Below are 24516 nucleotides of genomic sequence, written 5' to 3'. Positions count from 1 at the left end.
TGAACGAACGAAAGAAAGACGTGTTCGATAAATTCACATTATAAAGTGACGAAAATGCAATTTACATTCGAAATTTCACAACAAAAATTGGAAAATGGCAAAGTCGAATCAAAAAAAAAAAAAAAGAAAGAAAAGAAAAGAACATTTTCAATTTTTAAGTCTGAACAGAAATGAAACAAGGATGCGAATGCAAAAATAGTCAAAGTCTGCACAGAAAACTCATTCGACAGTCACTTTGAAGCTTTTGCAAATCACACAACAAAACACACACATACGTTGTAATAAGCAAACATAATTATCACTCAAACACTTGTGATACTCTTTAACCAAATTAAAATACGAATAAAAATAATTCATTTTTTGATAATAAAATAATATGTATAAACTTTTATGATTTTAAGAAAACAACAATCGTCTTCATCCGCCATTCGATGCATCTTCTGCTTTTTCTTCTGCTGCAACCATTTCCCTTCTCCTGATGATGCCCTGCTTCACCAGCTCTGCCCCAGACTTGTCTGTGTCACATTGCAGAGGCCACTTCTGCTGTGGGAAAAGAGACAGAAACGCCTTCATTTCAGCCAATTGGACAGGTGCACCCAGCGAAAGAGACTTCGAATGGGGAGAAGGCGATGCATTGAAAGAGGCAGGTGTATCGTCAGAGGAAAGAGGGAGAGGGGGAGTGGGTGTGGGGAAAGTGTTTGCTTGGGAGGAAGAGGCAGATGAAGGTGAGGGAGAAGAAAGAGGAGAAGAGGATGAGGATGAGGATGAAGATGAAGAGGAAGAGGAAGAGGAAGAGGAAGAATGTGGAGAAATAGAAAGCGTTGAGAGAGCAGAAAAGGAAATATTTGAGGCAGACAACTCTGAAGCAGAAGAAGGAGAAGTTGAAGGAGAAGACGATGATGGTGGTGATGATCCATTGTTCAGCAGACTAAGTGAAGGAGAAGAAGAATTGTTCTCATTTTCTGAATAAGATGAGGAGGAGGAAGAGGAAGAAGTTGAAGGAGATGATGAAGGAGATGAACTCTGAACTCCACAAGGAACAAAAAGAGAGACCTGTTTCGATTTTGGCAGGAAAGGCGATTTCAACAAAGATGAACTTTTTGTCTGAGAAAATGAAGGAGATGGAGAAATAGAAGAAGAAGAAGGAGAAGTGGAGGAAGAAGGAGAAGAAGGAAAAGAAGGAGACGATTCAGTTGAAGGAGCTGCATTAGCAACAACCGGATGTGTTTGAGGAGAAGTTCCATTGCTCTGCTCAGAGAGAAGAAGAGGCGGAGGAGGCGAAGGAGACGAGGCGAGTGAGGAAGCAGAAGTGGGAGAAGAGAGAGAAGAGAGAGAAGTGGGAGAAGAAGGCTGGCTGCAGGCAGAAGGAAAAGGAGGGCGCGAGAAAGAAGATGAGTTGTGAGTGCTGCTCGGCTGCTCTGAAATGGGAGACGAAGGCGGAGAGGCATTTGGCATGAGGGTGGAAAGGGAAGAGCCGACGGAGTGTGTCTGAGGGAAGAGCGGGGGTGTGGCAGAGGAAGAGGAGTATTGCGGAGGCAGGCGGGTGGAGAGGGCGAGGGAGAAGAGGGCAGAGATGGGGCGGTGGTCGCTGGTGTGGCAGTGCTGGTGGGAGGAGTAAGAGAGTGGAGTGAGGTGGAAGAAGAGCTGCGGGGCAGCAGAGACAGGCACAGCGGGGTGGCGGAAGGAGAGCGACGACACCGCCAGCGAAAGAGAACGTGCAGAGGGGCATTCAGAAGGAGGAGGAGGAGGATAGGAAAGAGGGGAAAAGAGCACAGCATACTGCTTCGATTCATCCCCTTCTTCTTCTTCTTCTTCTTCTTCAATTGCTTTGCCTTTGTTTTTTTCTCCTTTTTCTTTTTCTCCATCTTTGTTGCTGCAAATGGTTGTGCAATTGTTTTCGTCTGTTTTGTCTTCAATAGCTTTTTGCGGAGTTGCATTTGAATTTGAGGAAGCAGACGGAGAAGAACAAAAAGTGGGTGAAGAATAAAATGTTGGCGATGGAAGTGGAGAAGGAGAAAAAGAAGGAAGAGATTGAGAACGCTCAGAAAGGTTGTCTGATGGAATTGTCGAAGCAGATGAAGCAGGCTGTTCATTTGCTGGGGCATTCTTTGAAGTCTGTTTGGAGAATGTGATTGTTCGAAGCGAAGAAGAAGCAGTCGATGAAGATGTAGGCTGAGGAGAAGAAGAAGTTGAAGAAGTCGAAGAAGATGAAGAAGATGAAGAAGATGAAGAAGATGAAGAAGATGAAGAAGATGAAGAAGATGAAGAAGATGAAGAAGATGAAGAAGATGAAGAAGATGAAGAAGATGAAGAAGATGAGGGAGTGGACGAAGATGATGATAAAGATGATGAAGTATCAGCAGGTGTCATTGCCTGAGCATTTGCCTTCTCGCTGGGCAGCAGACAGAGTGAGGGCGAATGAGGCACGTAGAAGTGTGTCCGCACAGACGACAGAGGCGGCGTCAGTTTCGGATTGGCTGTTCTCCACAGCACGCGGTCGCACCACGCCGGGCACTGCTGCTTGTGGCTGGTGTCGAACACGTCTGTCCCGTCGTTGAAGCGATATGTCGGGGCAAATGTGATCCGCATCTCTGCCCACTCCGAAAAGGCCTCTTTGCGGCAGCGCTGGATGTTCAGCTGGTCGAAGCACTGCAGCTCGTCGATGCGGTCTTCTAGGATCATGTCTTCGATCTGCTCCCGCGTCAGTGAGGAGTCCAAGCGATAATTCAGGTCTCCCAGAAAAAACGAGTAATCGTGGTCGCAAATGTGCAGTTCTGGTTGCTTGAACACACATTCGCGCATAATTCGATGGTAATCCTCTGAGCGGCGTGTAGGCTTCTCTAAAAAGCATGTTTGTTGAAAATATATCATCATTCGTCGTGTCAATATAATTGTTAAACTTAATAAATAAACCTCTTCCGCTAGTCAGGTGCGCTGCAACGATACACAAAGGGCGATTATTAAGGTAAAAGCTAAAACCAATGGCTCCCTTGTTTGGCACTAACTTTAAAATTCCACATGAAACAGTTGAGCATTGAAAATTCTCTATGTATTTTAGCAATGCTTTTCGTACAAATACTGAAAGTGATAATCCGAATAACTGCCTTGAAGAAAGCTGTAAATGAAAACAAAATAATTCTAATTTTTTTCTCAAGAAAAGGAGATAGCAAACCATGGTATAAGACGTCCCAAGACTTTTCAGGATGGCTTTTTCCCATTTTGATAAATTATTTGTATCTTTTAACAGAGAAGTCACTATTAATAAATTATGATAACATCCAGATTCTTTCAAATAAAAGCATTTCATACCTTTTAAAGGAACAACCTCTTGTAATGAAACTGCTAATAAATCGCTATTTCCAGTTTTCAAATGAAGCCAATCCGTTAAATTTTCTGGTGGAGATTTTGTTCCAATATTCCATGAGCCAAAGAAAAATCTAATAACAACAATAATCAATCGAAATTTGAAATAGAGAAATTGATTATAAAATTTAAAAATTAAAATTTAAAATTTGTTTTCAAACCGGAGGCTCTCTTTTTTCATAAAAACAATTCTTTATAATTAATTAATTATTTGATCAATCACTTTTATCAATCCAAAGAATCATATATTCAATTTTATTTATGCTTATAATCATATAAAGTTGAGATGGTGAAAATGATTGAAGGAATGAAAGATAGAATATGATTTATTGAGAAAAAAAATTATTATTGAAAATCATTTCAATTTCTATTTTGATTCTATTAAAGAATGTGAAAAAGAAAATGATAACGAACCAATAATGAACGCATCAACAAAAATATATTAAATGCATTTCATCCATTTCAATTTTGGAAGTCTTTGTAATCAATAAGCTTTTTGATATTCCTTCAAAGTTTTTTGAAATTCACGTTTTGAGGATTTGTTTTTAAGTGAAGCGAAATTATGAAAGAACCAATGAAAAAGAAGAAAGGATTGTAAAGATGCATAGATTCGAAAAAGAAGTCCAGAAGAAATTACTTGGAAATGTTTGAAGTGAAGATAATTTGTAAATTCCTGAATGTCAAGTAATCTGAAGACAGCTTTTTTGTGAAGAAATGCTTGTATGGCTGCTTATTTTTCTATGATAATGTTTGAAGGGTACAGTTATGAATTGAAGAAACCCAAAGTATCTTGAAATGTTTATTTTTCTTGATAATGATGGAATCTTGAAAGCAAAAGCTCATCTACGTATTGTTTTCTCTCTTTTTGCTTCTTACAAACTGGTTATCACAAAAAACATCACATTGTTATAAGAGGATTGAGAAAAATGTGAATGAATCTAACAACAAGTTTGTTGATGGCTGGATTCTGAAAAGCAATAGCAAGATATCATGTGCATGGCAGTTCTATAAATGTTATTTTGAAAATAACAAGCAAATCCTGCTACCCGCAAATATTAATATTCTTTCTCATTAAAGATGCTGAACATTCCCCTTTTATGCATTCATAAATTCATCTCAGATATAATTCCACGCACATAGCGAACATGAGTATTTGCACTCTTGTAGCTTTCAGTGGGGAATGATTGTACTCACTTTTGTGAAGATTATTACCATTGGATTTTAGAGTTTTTGCATTTTCATACGACTCTTCATCGTAAAAGAGTCTGTCTGCTAATTTAAATAAAAAAATGAAACGCGTTAGCTTCTTGCATGAAATCAAAGAGACTAAATTTGTTTACGAAGTAGGTTGATACTTTTACAGTTGAATGGGTCTTAAAGTCAGAAGAAGCAGAAAATTAACGAAAGGATGAAGAATTCTAAATAAAAAGTAATAAAAGAGAAAAATGTTCTGCTTTGAATAGATTTGATTATTGAAGCCCCTAAACTCACGCAAATACATTAAAGCATTTTTTATTTCTTTCGCCGATATCTCATAGATTCTTCAAAATTCTCAAAGATTTATAACGTGGATATCCTTCAAAGTACAATTGATGATGAATTATAGTTATCAGAAAATATTGCTGATAATTATATGTATTATGTCTTCGTGAAAAAGGAAATATGAGAAATTTTATGCTGTTGAAAAACTGAAAATGAAAAAAAGAAGGTTTGAAGAGGAACTCACACCTGGGATGAATGAAAGAAACAATTTTTTCAAATATGTCATTTTAGAAATATAAATATATTTAAACTATTTTCTCTGTAAAACGAGTAAAAAAAAGAAATTAAGAAAGAAAGAAAGAAAAAATAAATGTCAAAATTATCATCTTTAATGAAAAACAAGCTTTCAAAGGAAATTCAAAATATTTTTTTAGCATTTCCAACCCTGACAATTATTATGCAAAAAATTCAAATCTTAAAACCCTCCAAAGTTCGTTTAACAAAACATTTAACAGATAGTCAAATTAACAAATTTTTAACAACAAGAACCTCAAATGATGTGTTGTTTTACTCTGCATTTCTTCAAGTGTCTCATTAACGATGTGGGGGGAAATAGGGAAGAAATTTTGAAGATTGAATCTTTAATGAGATTTGTGAGAAAAAATCGCAATGATCCATTTTCCATAATAATAAATTGAAGATATTGTTTTTTGAATTTTTCTTTTTTCAAGGTTTTTGGAAATAAGCCGGGATGAAAACTCGTTCTAATGTATTTCATTTTTATTGAAATATTTCTATTTTGCTTTTATACGTGATATTTGGCACTTTGAATTTGGATTCATCAAGAGAAAAAGACGCCACCTTAACAAAGAAAGTGAAATGACGGAACCGAAGAAGTTGGTTCCTCAGTCAGTTAAATTATTAGGTTTTCTCACGTTGCTTAAATTTTATATTAAAAAATTCCTTTATTGGGTTTTATTCTGACTTCAAAAACATTCATTGAAGAAATGATTTCTCAACTTAAATATTTCAACGAAGGAGAACAGAAAATTAAAATTAAAGAAATAAATAATTTTATGGATGATGTGGACGAAGGAAAATTCGAAGATTTTAACAAAATAATGGAAAGCACGAAGAGTTATTTAAGTGCATTTTTTCCTGTTGATTTCTACTCTGAAATCGACAATTTGATTAAAGAAAAGAAAACATCATTAGATAACCTCATATTATTGTTGAAACGTATTGGAAGAAGCAAATTATCGAATGCTTTTTATATGAATCATTTTGATTTTTCTTCTTTGAGTGAAAGAATTGAGAAGATGATTGTTGACGAAGAGAAGAAAGGAAAAAGAATGAATAAAAATAAAATTTATGATCTTTGCGAGTGTTACGTTTTAAATTGTCATCATTATTTACCAGATTGTTTGATTGCAATTGCTCTTCCCTGCTTTTTGAAAGTAGCATTGAACAAAGGGAAAAGATTGGACTCACAAAAAAAGGTGGAGCATGCTTTATGTGCTTTGAATGCAATTAAACCAATATACGTATGAACATTTATACATTTTTGTTGTTAATTATTTTAATTTGTCAGCATTTTCTGTCTGAGAAAAAAGAACTTTGCATTAAGGAGATGGAAAATATAATCAAATATCATCAGTGGCATCGCAACCTTACACAACTTGCTTATGAATATGCTTGGAACTTTTTAATTAGCCGATTAAAATACAAAAGAAGTTTGAATATTGTTATTACGAAGGAGCTACATTTTATTAAAGAGGCAACAAAAGAAATGAAAGAATTGGAAAGAAATGCAAATTGGAGGATAAGCGAAGGAAGAAAATATGTAGAAGAAGAAAAAGAAGCGCAATTGTTAGTGAGCTGGTGCTATATGTGTTTCATCTACTTTTGTGAAACAAAAATATGGGAAAAGGAAACTTTTCAGCTGATTTCATACGTTGTGAGGTTGTGCAAAGAAGCGAAAGATATTAAAAGATGGTTATATGAAGACTGTGTTCGATACCTGAATTGCATTGTCTGTGATTGTCCAAATATTTATGTTGCTGATTTGCTGGAATGTGGAGCTGTTGATTACGTTTTGGAAGCGTTGAAGCAAATGTCATTGAATAGATCCACTATTCATTTGCGTCTACAGTTCTTTTCAATTCTTTCGAAAAGGTTGAGCACAAAGATAGACGAAAGATATAATGAATTGACATACGAGGATATCAAATATGTAATTGTTTATGCTTGGAACTGGCTTTGTGGAAAGCAAAACGAATTAAGAGGCAATGAAAAACGAGAAATGGTAAAGAGAAAGATTTTTGAAAAGTTAGAAGAAGAAGGATATGAAGACATTGTTTTCAGTTTTTGGAGTAATATGAAAATTATGAACCAGCATTCGAACTTTCATCTGAATTTTTCGGATTTTTTTGTGGAACCGCAACTCAAAAGCAAATATCTTCCTGATCGCTTTTAAAGTTTGTTAGAACTTTCTTTTTTAACTTTTTTCTTTTTTTTTTTTTTGAGTTTCGAGTCTCAGATATTAATTACCTTTTTTTTTTTTTTTTTTTTTTTTTTTTTTTTTTTTTTTTTTTTTTCGCAAGAATATTTGCACTTTCCATCTATTATTTGAGCTCAACTTAATTCCTTTCGTTCAAAAGCATCGTAATAAATGGATTTTGATATTATCGCTTATATCTTATTAATCAACAACTTTTTCTCTTCTCTTGTTTCACGCTATTCGTGTCTTATCAATCATCATTACCTCAATCATTCATTCTTCTTCGTCTTCATTTTGTAATGGCTAATCTCAAAAGTTATCATTTGCATTTCTATTTGTAATTCACAAGTATTCTCTTTCTGTTGTCTTGTTTTTTGTATTCAATTTTGCAATCAATCAACATACGCAATGCTGCACATTTAAATTCTGTATTAAAGGAATTTCTTTCAACAATGAATATATTGCCTTCGGAATATAGCTTTGATAAAAAAAACTTGAAAATTCAGGGGAAATATGCAAATTGTTTTGATGGAACATAACCGTATTTAAATCTTTGGCGCAAACAAATTATTTTTGATTTTTTAAGATTTTTTGTTTATTTAATGTCAGTAAATAACCAAACGAAAATAGAAATAAGAGTTCTTTGAGTTGCATTGTTTATCATATCTCATCACCAGCACTTTTATCTTATTCATTTTTTTCCAATCATTTTTCCTCTAATATTTTTTGAATGATAATGATGGGAGATTCAATTGAAACCTCTTTTGATCATTCCTGTGATGAAAAAGCAATTATTCTTTTTTCAATTAGTTTTTAAATAAAATTTCAAAAGACTTTCAACTATCAAATCTGCATTATTGTGGTTAATGTTCATATAAGACGAAGTTTTATAACACAAAGGAAAAATGAAAATAGCCAAAAAAAATATTTTAATAAGAAACTTGTTCACCAATGAAATGCTTATGATTATTTGTGAATTTATGGTGCAGGTTGGACAGGTGGAAAATAATGATCAATAGATAATTTGGAGGAAATACGTTTTTTTTATCTAATTGCACAAAACACTTAAAAATCGTTTCCATCAAAACTTGACAAAATTTTACTCGGATTTCAAAATAAATAAAAATTTCATAACGTTAACAGATATCAATGAAATAACAACAAAACATTTGGAAACATCACAATTATTTCAAGAAATAAGTCCTTTTTCTTTGAATTTTTTGATCAGAAAAAGTCCACAAAGTCTTTATAATTTTTCAATGAAATAGTTTGAAGTTTCCCAATTCCCACAAATAAGTTATTATTATTGAAAAGTCAAAAATTGTTATTTCTTTTGAACACTTTTCTTTTTGAATAATTGTTGAAACGTGAAATATAAAAAATAAATTTGATTTTCAACGAATTATTTATTTAAAATAAAAAGTTCTATTCTTATCAACTTGTTTTTTTTAATCAAACATAAGGAAATGATCATTTCGGAAAGTGTGTTCAATCAAAGGATTCGTCTTCTGGTTTGTTTTTCAATTAGTGACGTTGAATTCTTTGATATGACATATTTGACATTAATAAAAAACTCCCATTACAGTCTGAACAGGATACAATTACGTCGAATATAATCACATTCATTTATAGTCACATTTTTCGATGTACCGACATTTTTGGCCTATTTTTCATTCATTTTTCATAGCATAAAATCACAGGGCTGAAAATATATAATCACATTTTTTATAATTATGTGTGATTTTTTCATTGAAAAATCGATTTTTTGATCAAAAGTTACAATTTTTCGCTTTTTCAAAAATGTCCTCAAATAAGTCAAAATAATGTATTTTTACGATCAAAATTGTTCAAGCAAGTGAAAAAAGTGTATTTGTGTAGAATTTCCAAAAATAAAAAAATCGACTCAAAATTAATTATTTCAAAAATTAATTTTTATTTTTTTCTGTGTGAAGCAACATCGTGTTTTATCACAGTCGGATATAGTCACAAAAAGTTGTGCAAAAACCGATGTGATTATATCCGGTTTTGACTGTAATATCGAAAAATACACACACTTTATAATAATGTTTAAAAGGAAATGGATTTTCTTTGAAAATCCTTTTGAGATTGAAATTTTGATCAAAAATCGAACGAAAAAATGATAACAAAAAAAATCAGCCATACCCCCATTCCAATGTGTCAAATATTTATTTTTTTTTAAAAAAATTTGAATGAAATATTCCATAAACTTATTGAAATATTCATTGTTTGGTTTTATCTTAATTTTCAACATTCACAACTTTTACAAAAGCATGTTCAAATTTTCAAGTAATTATTGTTTATCAGTGTCAAATCGAAGTTAATGGGATCACCTTTTTATGGAACTTTTTCACTTATTAGTACTTTTTTTAATTTTTAACTGTCAACTTTCAACAAACGTTGATTGGCTTTCAGCACATCAAAAATCCTTTTAAACCAGTTTTATTCTATTTATTCACTGTTTTCTTTTTTATCTTTGTTTTTTTTTCACATCGAGAAATTGAGTTTTTTTGCAGAATTTTATAGGACATTTTTACAAGCCAACTAGGTAACTCACAAGAAATTGATGAGTTGTTTTGAATTGCACAAACTATAATCTAACTATTTTAAAAAAAATTTTTTTTCACAGACACTTTTTTCTTGTATTTTTCACATTTCTTTTTTTAAATAACATTAAAACATGAAACTGATAATTTCTTTGAAAATATGATGAAACGATAAAAATAAAAATTTGATATACAAAACTGACACTTTAATAACGAAGTGTTGAAAAAATAAAACATTTCTTTTTTCTATTTGAAAAGATAATAACTTTGTTTCAAAAATTTGAAAATCGATAATTTCAAGTTGGAGTTATTTGTCAGTAATAGGCAAATAGAAAAAAGAAATGTTTAATTTTTTCAACACTTCATTATTAAAGTGTCAGTTTTGTATATCAAATTTTTATTTTTATCGTTTCATCATATTTACAAAGAAATTATCAGTTTTTCGTTAGCATATGGGTGATTATTTTTGATGTCATATTTTTCCGTTAAAAATTTTCGGTTCGAAAAAACTCGCTTGAATATTAACAAATGAACATAGAAAAGAGAATATGCCTTCTCATAAGTCCATCGTTTTCAATTGAGTCTAAACATTTGTTTTTGAAACAGTTCTGATGTATTAAGCACTTAAATGAAAAATCTTTACCCAGTGACAAGTAATCTTTGAAAAAAACAGCACACCGAAAAAAGTTATGATTTCAAAAAGAATCACCCATATTGTTAAAAAAATGAAATGTGAAAAAAACAAGAAAAAAGTGTCTGTGAAAAAAAAGAATTTTAAAACAGATAGATAAATGTCTGTGCTTTTGAAAACAGTATTTTTCATTTTCTGGAAATGTTTGGTTGAGAGGGAAAAACCAATTCAAATTTAACAAAAAAACGTAATATCTCGATGTGAAAAAAACAAAGATAAAAAAGAAAACAGTGAATAAATAGAATAAAACTGGTTTAAAAGGATTTTTGATGTGCTGAAAGCCAATCAACGTTTGTTGAAAGTTGACAGTTAAAAACAAAAAAAAGTGCTAATAAGTGTGAAAGTCCCTTTAAAAAGGTGACACTATATAAACTCTGTGAAGAGATTTAGCGATTTGAAGTTAAACATGTGATGACATAATATTAAACATTGGCTTTTTTATAATCAAATTTCATTTTCCATTTGCATGAAAACTATTTTCGCAAATGGAAAAAAACTTTCAAAAACTCTTTCATCAAAAACAAAAAAAAAAAAGTTTCTGTTTTTCACTGTTGAGGGCGTTTTGCGAAGTGATTCTTCTGAAGCGAAAAACTATTTCACTTCTCAGTGATAAACGATTTTAAGTCATTTGTTGGAAGGATCACATGGTTTTCATATTTGTTTTGTATCTGATGTGCTTTTGCTTTTCTAATAATTGAACGTATTGAAACTATTAGAATTAAGTAATTAATGCGCTGATTGAAAGTCAACTTCAAATTGATAAATCTCTTCTCAAAATCGATTCAAAAAAAGGCGGAAAATTAAAACAGTTTCAGACTTTCGTTAAGCTTGCTCAATTTTGAAAAAAAAGTGAAGCGAATTGAAAAAAGTTTGAATTACAACAAACTACAAAGTTTTGATTTCTACCCAATTGAAGAGAATGTATCAAATATTTAAAATAATACTAACGTTCATTTGTTGTTATCCAAAATATTATAACAAAATTTGCAGCTTTATTTGATCATTTGCCAAAGTAAATTTTTGAATTGCAACATTCATTATGCTTTTCAAATGAAATAATCCTTATTTTGTAAATGAAAACTCAGAATAAAGGATTATAATAAGTATTTTTCTTGAATGAATAAACGAAATAGTCTGGGGTTTTGCTGAATTTCACTTTGAGTGAGCGTGCATTTATAAGAATGTAAATATAACAAAACTAAATGCTGAGACAGATTATGCTCTCATCGATGCAGGTCCAGTTGCTCCTTGTGCTCTTGAAGAACCTGGCCTTTTTGTTCATCACACTTATCAGTTGGCTAAAATAAAAATAAGTTCAAAATCGTTCAGCAAATATTTTGCAACAGATAATTCATAAATTATCTGAAACATACTCATTGACGATGTGGATGGTCGCGATTGCGAAGAGCTTCATCAGACCTTACACGCACTTGATGTGAATGTACAGCACAGGAGGCGCAGTATTCCATTTTCATGCAAAGCTTTGAGATTGTGTAGCCTGAAAAAATGAAAAATTATTAAGATATCAACCTAAATCAGAAATGAAGTTCAAACTATGATAAGCTGTTGCCTCCTTAATGTCATTCAGTGCAGCTGCTTCAACCGATTTCATTCATCGAAAATAATTCAATTGAAAACAAACAAGTGAAAAAAGAAAATTGTAGCAGACCATATTTCTAACGACAAATCTTTCAATAGCTTTGTACTGATTTTATGAAAAAATAAATAAATAAGCAATGCTATAATACTTTCAAACCTTTTGGCAGTATCTTTCGCAATTCACAAAGCGAATTGAGCGTGTATGTCCCCTTCCATGTTTTGAGCGGCCTCCGTTTCTGCGTTTAACTAGCATGCTGTTAAAATGAAAAAATATAAATTTAGAAAAGTTATTTATGCTGAAATTGCCTGTATGAATATAAAATATCACCACAAACAAAAAGTCTGATCTTGAAATTACATTATACATAAAATCTCAAGTATTTTTTTAGTTTTTATAAAAAAGCAAAATTCAATTCTAATTATTAATAAAAATACACAACATAATTCATACTTTTTAAATAAAATATTGAAATGATGAAGTGAATTTTTGTATTTTTGATTTTTTAAACAATATCTTCAATATCTCCAGAATGAAGTTTCTTTTTCTGGGTCTTTCGAGGAGTGCTTTGATTTTTGTCACTCTTCCTTAATTTAGGAGCTTTTTTATGATCTTTTCTTTCTTCGCTATCATTGTCTTCGTCTTCATCGTCTTCATCATCGATACTATCTAAACCACTTAAATCTTGATCATCCTCATCGCTTAGCTCTTCATAACCATCACTTTCCTCAACATCGCTCAGATCTTCGTCATCGTCATCTTCATCCTCGTCTTCAACATACATTTCATCATCTTCATCATCTGCTCCTTTCCTTTTCACAGAAGAAGATTTTGAGGATGCAGATGAAGCAGCAGAATGAGAAAGCATCATTGGAGCAGCATGGGCATCCTCCATCTCCATCTCATACATCAATCTTGGCTTCACCGCTTTACCCCTCTTCTTGCTTCTTGCCTCTTCTTCGCTCATGTCTTCCTCTTCCTCTTCCTCTTCTTCTTCATCTGATTCCCCTTCATCAATCTCATCCGATTCAGCCCCCTTTTCTTCCAAAGCCTTTTCAAAAGCCTTTTGTGGGAAATTAAATACACCTTCTTCTTGATACTGTAATGATTCACAAATAAATAATTTCAAAATTTAAAATTAGAATAATATCAAACAGTTGATAAACGCTTCAAAAGAGTTTTCTTCAATGTTTCTTCAATATCTGCTGCACGCTCTGCTCTTATTTCCTTCAATCGCATTTTTCGTTCAACATTCACTTTGATTCCAACTTCATGAGGCCTATCCAACAATAATATTTATAAAAAATAAAAAATAATTCTATCATACTTTATCCTGTGACGAAGACGACGAATTCTCCCATGAATTTGAAGAATACGTCTATATCTACGTAAAACACTTCTTTGCATAAAAGTGGAAAAGAATTGCAATCTGTCTTTTATGATATGTTTGGCTTCTCGTTTATTATTTGGAAGTTTTATCTTTTCCCAAAGTTTTGCAGGAAACTGCATTCTTTCAGCTGTTTTTATCATTAAGTATATCTCTCCTAAACAAAAAAATTTCAAATAATTAATTTTTGTTTTGTACAAAAACAAAATAATATGTAAATAAACCTTTTCTATCAACAACTGTCGCATAAGATGCATTTGCAAGTGGACAAGAGCTTCGCTTGCATAAACCGGAAACGTTCATTGGATTCCGGCAAAAATTTTGTGTGATTGTTCTGAAAAAGAACTCAAACATGAACAATAATAAACAATCCAAACTTTGCTCTGGATGAACAAAAACCATGTTTAATGCATGTCCATATAAGTTCATCTGTTGCTTGAAGTGACATTAAAATTTATGTATTTAGTTACAAGTTGATGAAATGCTAATAAAATGCAAAAAATACCGAAATGTGGAATATGCAGATCATAACAATTTTTTTAAAAACCCTTTTATTTATGTTTTTCATGATGACATTTTGTGAAGAATGAATAAGCAGCCAAAATCAAGCACATCATTTTTTCAAACGGTATAACTTATTGATTTGACGCTTGAAGGTTGAACAGAGATTTTGATATATTGTATTCTTATTTTTCAAACTAAATTTAACAATTGAATAATCGCAATCAACCAGAATATATCTAATGATTATGCAGAATATGCGCAAAATGATGATATGAGAGAAACTGGACTCTTTGTTGCTTCAGGAACACATATTAAATACAATCAAGATGTCGCAAATTTTGAACGTTCAGACATTCACGGGTCAAGCACGCAATATTTCAATCAGTCATTCAACTCTTCGCTTCCATTTGCTGTACAATGTTTATCATCTCCAATTGATTCAAAGAAAAATTCAAGTGCAATTAATTCTGATTTCGATTTTCAATTGGATATCCATTCCGAAGATCGGAAGACCTTCAAAGAAACATTAATGGAGCAAAGTACTTACATCCATCCTGAATGTTTTGACGAAACTGATTTATCTGAAACAAAGAAAAGAAATAACAATATTGAAGACCTTAATTCAACTCAAATATTTTCTTCGATGATTTCATTATCAAGTGAATCAAATGCAAAAGCATCCACTTCATTGATGCATCTGAACGAGAGCTTACAAAATCATTTGCATTTGGATAAAATGAAAAAAATTAATAATGAAGATAGAAATCAAATCTTTTTTGTATTGCCTTCTGACAAATGCAAAGCGAATGAATTAATTTGTGCAATTGATGAAGAAAAGACACATTTTAACAATTTTCAACAAACCGAAAGTGATGCATTATATGATGAGAGAAAAAAATGGAAAATTGAAACCAATTGTAAAGAAAAGCAAAATATTGAGTTAAAATTATCTTCTTCGTCTTGTTCTTTTTCGCCATATGGATCAACAAATTCGTCCACGAAAGCAGAAGTTTCACAGTCTTGTTTGGACGAAACTGAAAATCCTCAATTGAATTCTACAGCAGCTCGACCGTCAGAACTGGACTTGATCGAAGCAGCTGTACATATGCGTCTGCACACAACGGCACAGAATCACTTTTGCCAAGACTCCATCGGCAAGGTTGGCGGGGCAGCTCGGGCAATGCTGATTCAGTCAGAACGAGAATCTATGCTCGAGCGCTGGATGGTGGAAGACAAGAAATGGAAACGGTCACACGAAACATCTGAGATGCACAGCTATTCCAATTGTTTTACAGACACTACAAAAGTCAATAAGATACAGCAAACTGCTTTTCTGGATGGGCCCATGCAAAAGAAAAGGAGAGAAATCATCAGAAAACAAATTAAGGAAGCCAAACAATTCGAACGAGTGTTTGGAGAGTGGGTGAGGAAGGAATGGGTCTCCAACGAAGAAGAGAGAAAGATGTGGGATGCAGCTGAGTTCAAAGAGCGTTTTGAAGTACCTGGTGACATCGATGCTGGTACTGATGAATGTACCGATGAAGATTGCAGCAAAGATGCACATCCATCAGTTAGAAGAGCGTTAACTTTGGAGGAGATGAAAACCAAACTAAAAACATCAGATTTGAATGCAATGACCGAAACAGAAAAGGATGATTATTTGAATCAGATTGCACGAGAGAGCATGAAGGAAAAAAAAGCATGTACAGTTGCCTCTTTCCTTGTTTTGCCACATTCTTCGCGACAAAGCCGAAAAAGAGATGAAAAAGCTCAAATTCAAGCACTTTCATTGAAGTCAGAACAGCGCCAGTTGGATCTCTCAACGGTCATTGCTCCACAAGGATCGTGTAATGAAACATCGACTCCGATGCATCACATTGAATTACGAGAAGCAGCAAAAACAGACACATTGCAGAACATTTCCCAAAAGTTGCTCCATTTCCCTTCTATGTTTGAATCAAATAGGAATTCTACAGATTATTCTTCTCAATTGCATTCAAAACTTTATTCTCCAGTATCATTAAGTGAGCCTTTTTGTATCAAAAAGCAGCGCTTGAGAGAGATTCCAAAAGCAGGTAATGACAAGAATTTGGGGAGATTTGAGCCACGTCTGCACAAAGAATCAAACAGCAGTGCAACCGAAAAACGTATATCTTCATCGCAGCATTCGCTTCATACTTCATTTCCACAGCTGCACATGAACTCTCTGTTGCATAACACGTTCGAAAAGGAACCATATTTCTGTGATTCTGCATGCACAACTTTTTCGCAGCTCTATTTCATTCAAGAAGAAGAGAGCGCATTGCCATCATTTCCAAGCTGGGTGCTGAGCCAGCCAAGTGCTGGAGTTGGCATTGTGTTTGATGTGAACAAGACTGTTGCAGATGCTGAGGAGTTCCTCCCTCGCCACTCAGAGGTGTTGAATAATGGGAAGACCGCCAAGAAAATGAGAAGAAAAGGAATGGATCCAAATGCTTTTCTTCAGAAGACAAGAGATTTGATGGCCGAAGTCCTTATTAGGCCGAATTTGGTTGTACCTTTTTGTAAAATTACCAAAACGAAAGAAAAAAAGAAAGCAAAAGGAAAAATCCATAATTTATATTCTTTAAATTTATCTTGCTTACAAGGGAGATTGATGTGAAAGAGCTATTTAAAGATTGTTTATTATTATTTATATAATTATGAAGTTGCTTTTCTTGCAATTGTTATTTTCATTCTCTCTCCAACTTTTTTTTTTTTTTTTTTTTTTTTTTTTTTTTTTTTATTTTTTTTTTTTTTTTTTTTTTTTTGTATATGAAATTAGGTAACATTGGAATATTGCATTGATATCTTTCTTTGCCAAAAAAATTCCTAAACTTTTCTAAAGGATAGAGATGGAAAGCATCCAAATTAATTAAAAAAAAACCTTTCCATGAATCTTATTTAAAGTTGATAATTAGAAAAAAGTTTCATATTCTTATGGTTCAACCACAGAATAAAAACCTTCATATAACTAAATTATTGAATGACTGAAGCAACAACCATAATAATCAGGAAAGAATCTCTTTTTTTTCTAATGAAGAAACAATAATTCAATAATTTGACAATTTTGCAGATTCAATTGTTTGGCTCACATTAAACGCAAACAAGAAACATTTCTGATAGGAATGCAATCCGATCAAAGGAAAATGCAGCTGCTGATTTATGAATTCATTCCAAAAGCGTGATTCGCGTTTAATTGTTCATGCAAAATTCCATCTTTTGTTCGCACATCAGCATTCATTATAAATGGTAGATTGCATCGAACCAAATGTATTTCCTTTTCTTCACAAGCTCTATTCCACCAAACAGTTGAAGCTGACGTTGAGCTTCACTCGTCTTCTTTTCCTTCTCTTCCAGTTTTACACTCTTCCTTTTTGAGAGAGAAGACGAGTTGAGATAACATCTCAAATGAATGCAGAATTAGCAAGCAAAACAACAGAAACAAAGTCTTAACGAGATGATATGCAAACCAAAAAGAGATAAGAAGTTGAAATTGTTTTTGTAAATGCAGCAGATGCAGATTAGGAAAAAGAAAGATAAGGATAAGAAAGTCGAAGAAGAAGAAGAAGAAGAAGATGTATTTAATGGAGAAGAAGAAGAAGAAGAAGATAAAATGGAAGATATGAGATATCGATTATTATTGTTATTCCACAATCAAAGTGAAGTTGTGAAGAGTTATTCTTATTTCAATTAATTCAGCTGAAATTCAATGGAAATCATGTCAATTCAAGAAAACAAATAGAAGAGAAAGAAGATGAGTTGACTGGTGAAATGTTGATTGATGCTGTTGAAGTGAAAGGAGATGCGAATGATTGTGTGAGTATGTGAGAGGAAGAAACTGAAGCAAAAGACAAGAGCTTGAAGATTGACTGAAATAAATAAAGAATCCATTATTAACATTGAATAAGTTTTGCTCTGGACAAAGATGCATCTTCTATTTGAAATTTTTTCTTCTCTCTTCTTTTCTCGTTTTCTTTCCGTTTGTTCATTTGCTTCCATCTGCCTCTTCTAAATCTCTGTTTTCATTCGACTCTTCTTTCTTTTTTTTCTCTGAGAAGATAACATTCATTGAATTGATGGAAAAGAACATTATCTTTACAGATGAAAAAGATAATTAGATAAGTTTCTTGACAGTTGGTAGTTATGATAATGTGTTGTCAAAATTATCAGTGTTCCATAAAAGCTTGTGATGATATCTTCGTATCCATCTTCTTCCATCTTTTCATGAATCTCCTTTTTTGCCACTCTTTTTTTTGCTTCTTCCATTTCATCTTTCTCCTTAACTTTTGATTTTTCACAAATCCCTTCAAAAAATTCAAAATATTGTTCTGAACTATCATCTATCGATGTAGACTGCTGGATTTCATCCAAAAATACATCAACCGCTTCACTCTTCAAAAAATAATCGACTTTCACAGATTTATTTAGGGCTGCTTCTTTCAAGGTGTTAATGCACCGAATGCTAATTACTCCGAAATTATTCTTTGCCAGTCTGTATACTCGAATGATACTCACGATAAGATCAAAATTCTCTTCATTTGACAATTTGCAAGAGTCAAAGTAATCATCAGATTGTATGAGCCATCTCTCAAAAATAAGAACGTCATTCAATCCAATTCTTCTCTCTTCATGCTCTTCTTCTTCTTCTTCTTTCCAATTCACACATTTTATCAGTTCTTCCAATTCTCTTGTTGCTTCTCTCGCAAAATGCAATTCATTCACAATCACATCTTCCAAACTTCTTTCCAAATGTATTTTGTGAATTAATAATTCCCAAGAAGACTGATATGCAAGTCGTGATAGATTGCGATGCTCCTGATGATATTTGATGATTTCTGACATCTCATTCAAATGCTGTTCTTTTTTCAAACCCTCATGAAAATACGAAAGAAAAATCATTAATGTGAAAAAAGAAACCGGAAATAATCAAACATAAAAGCCTCCAATATAGTTCAATGCAACAAAAGCCATCTCCACCTCTTTTTGTGTTTCTTCGCTTTCATCCTTGTTCAGAGCAACTTTCAGAAGACATGGTGCACTAATTGAAAGAAACTCAAACGGGAAGTTGTGCCGAAAGGAAATGTAGCATTGGCAAAGATCAGCTAAAAATTTTTCGTTCTTTCCATCTTTTTTCAGCTTCTCCTCATGAATCATCTTCTCGAATCTTTTGATTAATGAAGGTTTTTTGTACGGTTGACGCCATATTTTTTTCAACCCAATCCAATATCCCATATGTTTCAGCAGCAAGATTGCATTCTCCAATGGCATTTTCTTTTCTTCAATAATTTTTTCCATTATATCGAAAAGTTCATAAGCGCAAATGGATTTAAGTTCTTCTCCATCCATTTCATCCATCATTGAATTCATTTCTTTTATTTTCTGTTTCTGTTCAACTTCTTCACAATCTTCCAGCTCATTAAGCAATTCTTCAAAAAACCAAACAAAAAAATCAAATACACAAAAACTAAACAAGTTTTGCCAACATTAAAATGCACAAACTTGAAAACTTTTTTGTAAGTTCCGACTTGGATCCTTCATCAAGAACTTTCATTTCATAAATCTCAAAATAACTATCATCATTTTCTTCTTCCTCTTCCTCTTCCTCTCCCTCTTCAATATGTTCAGCTTCATTCATTTTGTTCATAAAATATTCTAAACATTTTTGAAAAGCATGAGAAATTCAATTAATACAGGTGATAATCGATAAATGCAAACATTTAATTTTTCTTGAAAAAAAGGTTTGGAGTTTCAACAACAAATGCTTCGTTTTGTATTTATCGGAAGAAAAAATGAAAATGGCAGAATAAATGAATTTGTTTTTGAACTCCAGAAATCAAAATCTGTTGTTTCTTTTTGATCGAATAAACTATTATTTTTGTTCAGACAGTTCATGTTGATGATTTGTGTTTGTCAAGATTTTTGATGCTTATTTCACATGATTTTGACTTCAACTTTAATTTCAACATTAAAACATGGTCTCTTAAGAAGAGAAGATCGAAAATTGAAAAACAGAATAAAATAACTGATAAAATGAATAAAGAGGAATTGTATTTCATTTTCACAACAGAACTATTCGATTAGATGGATGAAATGATTGAAAAAATTAAATATCACTGGAAAATGAGTGTTTAGGACAAAAAAATGAAGGATATTGATGTTGTTGAGAGGTTTTTTTCGAGAACCTTTATCGATTCTTCGCTGAGCAAAAAAAGTTGAGAAAGTGATTGATGAAGAGAAGATAAAATGAAAGATAAACGAAAATATTTTGGTAGATCTTTGTTTGTGCTATCTTTTGCTCAGAGGTGAAACTTCTTCGAATTTGATATCAATTTGTGTGCCTTGTGTTTTGAAAGCTGCCTCGAAGAAAGAGGAAAGCGAGGAAGTTCAAAAGGAAAAGGAAAAAGCTTTTCTGGAGTTGAGCGATATGGGATTATATGTTTGAGCACTTCTTTTTCATTTTTATTATGTTTGCTTTTTTTCCATTTATTTCTAATTAGTTTTTAATGCAAGAACAATATTTAAAGGAAATTACAGGAATCATCAAACAGCAGCAGAAACACAGAAATCTAACAAAACTTGCATATCAGTCTGCTTGGGAATTTTTGATTTACAGATTTTTGTATGACAATAGCTTGGAGAAAGAGATTGTGAATGAGCTGCATTTTGGAAGAGAAGCAGCAAGAGAAGTGAAAGAGCTAATGAAATGCGTGAATTGGAAGAAGAAAGAAGAGGAAAATGGAAAAAGAAGAAGAGAAGCGAAAGAAGTGCTTATTTTATAGAGATGGATCGTAACATTGAAGATTTATTCAATCTGTTGTCGTTTGAGGAATGAAGAATATGTTGAACTGATAGGAAGCGTTGTTCAGTTATATCGAGCAGTAAAGGATAATAACAGCGTTATTAGCAATCAGTGTATTTATTCCTTTAGACGTGCATCAGAAAATAGAGTTGTGAAAATTGAAGACTTTTTGAAAGGAGGAGCTGCTGATGCTGTTTTGGAGGGGATTTAGCGATCAATAATAGATGATGATATTGCATATGGGACGAAATATTTTGCTTTATGAATTTTGTTCCATTCTTCTCAAACAAATATTTTTCTCAATTTTTCAGTTTTTCTGTAATTATTTGCATAGTTTAGGTTGATTTATAATGAAATGATTGAAGAAAAAGTTTGGAACAAATCTCTGTTTTTTTCACAGAAGCAAAAATTTTGCTCCATATTTTTTTTTTGAAATTTTTTATGCACGTTTCAAAAAAAGAAAAAGAAAAGAAAGAAAGAAAAAAAAGAAAGAAAGAAAAAGAGAAAGATGAAATTGAAGATGGAAGAAGAAGGATTTGAAGATGCAGTTGAAAGTTTTCGCGAAGGATCTGATAATCTTAACAGAGAATATTACGGTGATTTATCTTTGAATGTTTGAGATTATTTTGAAAAAGTCAAACAAATTAAAATGTTTCATATTTTGTAATTCAAATTATTGTTTTTTTCCCCCCACAATTCAACAAATTTTTTCAATTTTTTGTCTAATATTATATATTTTATTCCACTTCATTTTGATGAAATGAAGAAATGTCAATTATCATACAGTTATCGAAATGTGATGAAATGGAAAAGCATAACATATAAAATAAACTTTTATCCTTTACAAGGACGATTTGATTTCCAAAAAGACTTTGCGATGGAGAATGCTCCTTGTTCTTAAGTTTTCCCTCTAAAAGCCAACATGCCTTTTTGTTAATTGCAGCTGATGTTTGTTTGTCGTGCCTTTAATGACCTCTTTCATTATGCTTCTAAAGGATTCCAGGCTTTCCTCGTCAGCCTCATTTGGAAATTGTTGAGCATATAACAGATTCTTTTGCAAAATTGTTGCGTTTTCTCAAGCATCTTCTTTTAAAATTTATCGTTTTCATTTCTCTTCATTTTCCTTCGTTTCTTTTTTGCAACACTTCCATTTCAGATTTTAATTTGTCCGGGAGATTGAAGAATAATTCTCATTGCAGGTTGCAAATGTATTGGAATTAAGAAGATAATTTTTGACGAGTTTGAATATGCAAACATGTCGATTGATAACAGGAAGAAACTAAATTTGTGAAGAATTAAACGAAGAAACGTTTGTACATATAAAATACCTCTTTTTCAGCAGTTTTCTTCGATCATATACATTCAAATTTGATGTCCACACGCTTCCAGAAGAGTACACTTTGCATCATTTTTCGAAAGATGACTTTACAATCAGCAGCCTCAATCCAAATAAAGAACACTTTATCCGTATATACGTTAATCGAATCCAGAAAAGTCGACATAAAAGCAACTGGCTGAGAAATGTCCGAGCACCAGCGTCAAAGTTATTTTCTGTGTTGATCAAAGTTTAAGTTACAAGCTTATATGAACAATTGAAATTGTTTTCCATTTTTGATAATTAAAAAAGCACTAATAAGTTGTTATGAGCAATAGTATTCATGAATTTTACTGCTAAATCTGGTCTTAAGCGGACTGCTTGTCATTATATGTCAAAAATTATAAAAATTCAATATTTTTCAAAATAGGTAAATAACGACCTCCAAAAAATCATGAAAAAATAATCGTACATTGTATATTCTAGAAGTGTATTTTCATTGTCCAACGTTGAAATTTTTGCATCACACGAACACTCCTGATCAAAAGAATTCTCATGCAGTTATTGCGAAAGCTACAGCTTATTTGACGTTGAATCACTGTTTAACATGACCCAAATATTCCAGGTGAAGTTTGAGGAGGAATAAAAATGTCTATTCTTCAAACAAAAGGAGTAGATAATGAATGATAAGGAAAAGTCATAAATAAAAGAACTCAAACCTTCTGCACACAATGACATAGAAACTTAAAAGCAGAATACAACTCAAATATAAACTAATTTGCAAAACAACATCATCTCATTGACAGAGCAGTTGTTTTCTCTCAAACAAGAAACTTATAATGGAACATGATCAATTTGCATCAAATATGATTGCACAATCAAAACTCTTAATTTTCTTGAATAATACTCTTGATAAAATTTAGAAGATGACCGTATGCTTCTTTTTCCCCATTCATGACATGTTGAAGAGAAAAATTTCAAATAAAATTTAATTTCATTTTTTGACCATTTTGATACTGCAACTTAATTGGAAAAATAAATCGACTTTGAAAAATAAAAGATCAAGGACCATCAAAGAGATTTCAATGAACGAGGTTGGATCAAGAAATAAGCGAAACGTTGTATTAACAAGTCGGATTTATCAAACTTCGACAAAACATTCAAAACAAAGGGAAAACTTTCACAGTAAATAATTTTTTTTTCTAAGTCTGAAAGATGACAAAATAATATAAATTTGTTGACGGAGGATATTTTGATGGTGATTATCTTAATTAATAGGAGGTTTCTTTGGAGATAAGGGGATATAGTTTTTTGTCTGATCATTTCCGTTCATTTTAAATTTTTTTCTTATTTTCATTTAAGACCTGGTTTTTTGAGGTGAAATGGATCAAAACATGTATGATATATCACTATTGAAACTTTCACTCGATCTGTTTGGACTTTTGATTTTATAAGAAATTTTTTTCAGAAAAAGGATTTGTCAAAACTCGAATGACAAAAAATTCCATATCTCGGTGGGGATGGGGAATTGAGCCAAATCCTTTCACCCACATCTTCGTCATGAATTATCGGTGATATTCCAAAATACAGAAAAAATATGAAAAATTACAAAATATTCACATTAATTGACTTTTCTCCACTCAGGTTATCATAGAAAATATGATAAAATGAATTTTTATAAATATGACTCAGAATTTTCATTTCAAATAAAAAATAGAATATGTTAGTGAAGAAGAGATATGTCAATTGAAATAATATCAGGTTGATATCTTCAGTGTTCGTGGAGATATGAATTTTTCAATGTTTTTTCAGTCATTTTTCAGTCAAAATATAAATTATTTTTTTCTCTCCAAAGAGAGGTCTGTCAATGATATGAGTTATCAACATCCTCTAGTCTACCAAATGTGTATCCAATAGAAAATAATCAGAAATATACCCAGGTTACACCTGAAGTTATATATAAGAAGTTATCCCCTTTGTAACTTTGGTGTGACAGGACATAGGGATAACTGGCTTGTGGCAGCCAAGCGTTCATAGCGACGTTGCTTTTTGATTCTTCGATGTCGGCTCTTCCTATCATTGCGAAGCAGAATTCGCCAAGTGTTGGATTGTTCACCCACTAACAGGGAACGTGAATATATATACTCACCACCAACACTTGGAATACAAAAAAGAATATATTGAGTGAAATATGTGATTTTGAGAGAAAAAAAGAAATTTGTATAAAATGACAGGATATGAAGACAAGTGTGTGGTGAGTGTGGCAGAGTGTGTGGTATCTACTACTACTATG

The 24516-nt window shown here is 32.2% G+C and overlaps 8 protein-coding genes across 8 annotated transcripts; 3 read left to right on the top strand and 5 right to left on the bottom strand.

The window, feature by feature from the left end:
- Nucleotides 1-113: 113 nt before the first annotated feature.
- Nucleotides 114-3544, bottom strand: MONOS_10239 (putative RhoGAP domain-containing protein; the record flags this gene model as incomplete). Its single annotated transcript, XM_067862670.1, has 5 exons — nt 114-2840; nt 2914-3115; nt 3173-3255; nt 3310-3437; nt 3525-3544. 5 exons carry the CDS (start codon nt 3542-3544, stop codon nt 418-420), a joined length of 2856 nt encoding a protein of 951 aa, XP_067727059.1. The 3' UTR covers nt 114-417.
- A 2135-nt stretch (nt 3545-5679) lies between these two features.
- Nucleotides 5680-8129, top strand: MONOS_18626 (uncharacterized protein). Its single transcript, XM_067871662.1, has 3 exons — nt 5680-6389; nt 6437-7322; nt 7506-8129. Exons 1-2 carry the CDS (start codon nt 5853-5855, stop codon nt 7319-7321), a joined length of 1422 nt encoding a protein of 473 aa, XP_067727058.1. The 5' UTR covers nt 5680-5852; the 3' UTR covers nt 7322; nt 7506-8129.
- A 3291-nt stretch (nt 8130-11420) lies between these two features.
- On the bottom strand, nt 11421-12452 carry MONOS_10240 (putative 40S ribosomal protein S26-1; the record flags this gene model as incomplete). Its single annotated transcript, XM_067862672.1, has 5 exons — nt 11421-11865; nt 11982-12098; nt 12155-12196; nt 12266-12305; nt 12357-12452. 5 exons carry the CDS (start codon nt 12450-12452, stop codon nt 11816-11818), a joined length of 345 nt encoding a protein of 114 aa, XP_067727057.1. The 3' UTR covers nt 11421-11815.
- A 173-nt stretch (nt 12453-12625) lies between these two features.
- MONOS_16802 (putative Mak16 protein) lies at nt 12626-14097 on the bottom strand. Its single transcript, XM_067869676.1, has 5 exons — nt 13962-14097; nt 13809-13918; nt 13525-13741; nt 13353-13476; nt 12626-13296 (listed from the first exon to the last, which is right to left on the bottom strand). The coding sequence occupies exons 1-5, from the start codon at nt 14030-14032 to the stop codon at nt 12703-12705; spliced, it is 1116 nt and encodes a 371-aa protein (XP_067727056.1). The 5' UTR covers nt 14033-14097; the 3' UTR covers nt 12626-12702.
- A 1096-nt stretch (nt 14098-15193) lies between these two features.
- MONOS_10241 (uncharacterized protein) lies at nt 15194-16729 on the top strand (the record flags this gene model as incomplete). The annotated part of the gene is made up of 1 exon (XM_067862673.1): nt 15194-16729. The coding sequence occupies one exon, from the start codon at nt 15194-15196 to the stop codon at nt 16727-16729; it is 1536 nt and encodes a 511-aa protein (XP_067727055.1).
- Nucleotides 16730-19035: 2306 nt separating this feature from the next.
- On the bottom strand, nt 19036-19744 carry MONOS_10242 (uncharacterized protein; the record flags this gene model as incomplete). The annotated part of the gene is made up of 2 exons (XM_067862674.1): nt 19036-19535; nt 19609-19744. The coding sequence occupies 2 exons, from the start codon at nt 19742-19744 to the stop codon at nt 19036-19038; spliced, it is 636 nt and encodes a 211-aa protein (XP_067727054.1).
- Nucleotides 19745-20250: 506 nt separating this feature from the next.
- On the top strand, nt 20251-20888 carry MONOS_10243 (uncharacterized protein; the record flags this gene model as incomplete). The annotated part of the gene is made up of 3 exons (XM_067862675.1): nt 20251-20276; nt 20410-20545; nt 20607-20888. The coding sequence occupies 3 exons, from the start codon at nt 20251-20253 to the stop codon at nt 20886-20888; spliced, it is 444 nt and encodes a 147-aa protein (XP_067727053.1).
- Nucleotides 20889-22060: 1172 nt separating this feature from the next.
- Nucleotides 22061-22961, bottom strand: MONOS_17588 (uncharacterized protein; the record flags this gene model as incomplete). Its single annotated transcript, XM_067870522.1, has 4 exons — nt 22061-22187; nt 22237-22306; nt 22831-22875; nt 22943-22961. The coding sequence occupies 4 exons, from the start codon at nt 22959-22961 to the stop codon at nt 22061-22063; spliced, it is 261 nt and encodes an 86-aa protein (XP_067727052.1).
- Nucleotides 22962-24516: the final 1555 nt, after the last annotated feature.

Source organism: Monocercomonoides exilis (genome assembly GCF_001643675.1).
Source record: "Monocercomonoides exilis strain PA203 chromosome Unknown scaffold23-1346700, whole genome shotgun sequence".
Lineage (NCBI taxonomy): Eukaryota > Preaxostyla > Oxymonadida > Polymastigidae > Monocercomonoides > Monocercomonoides exilis.
Note: the sequence above shows the minus strand (reverse complement) of the source record. Positions and strands in the feature narration are given on the sequence as shown.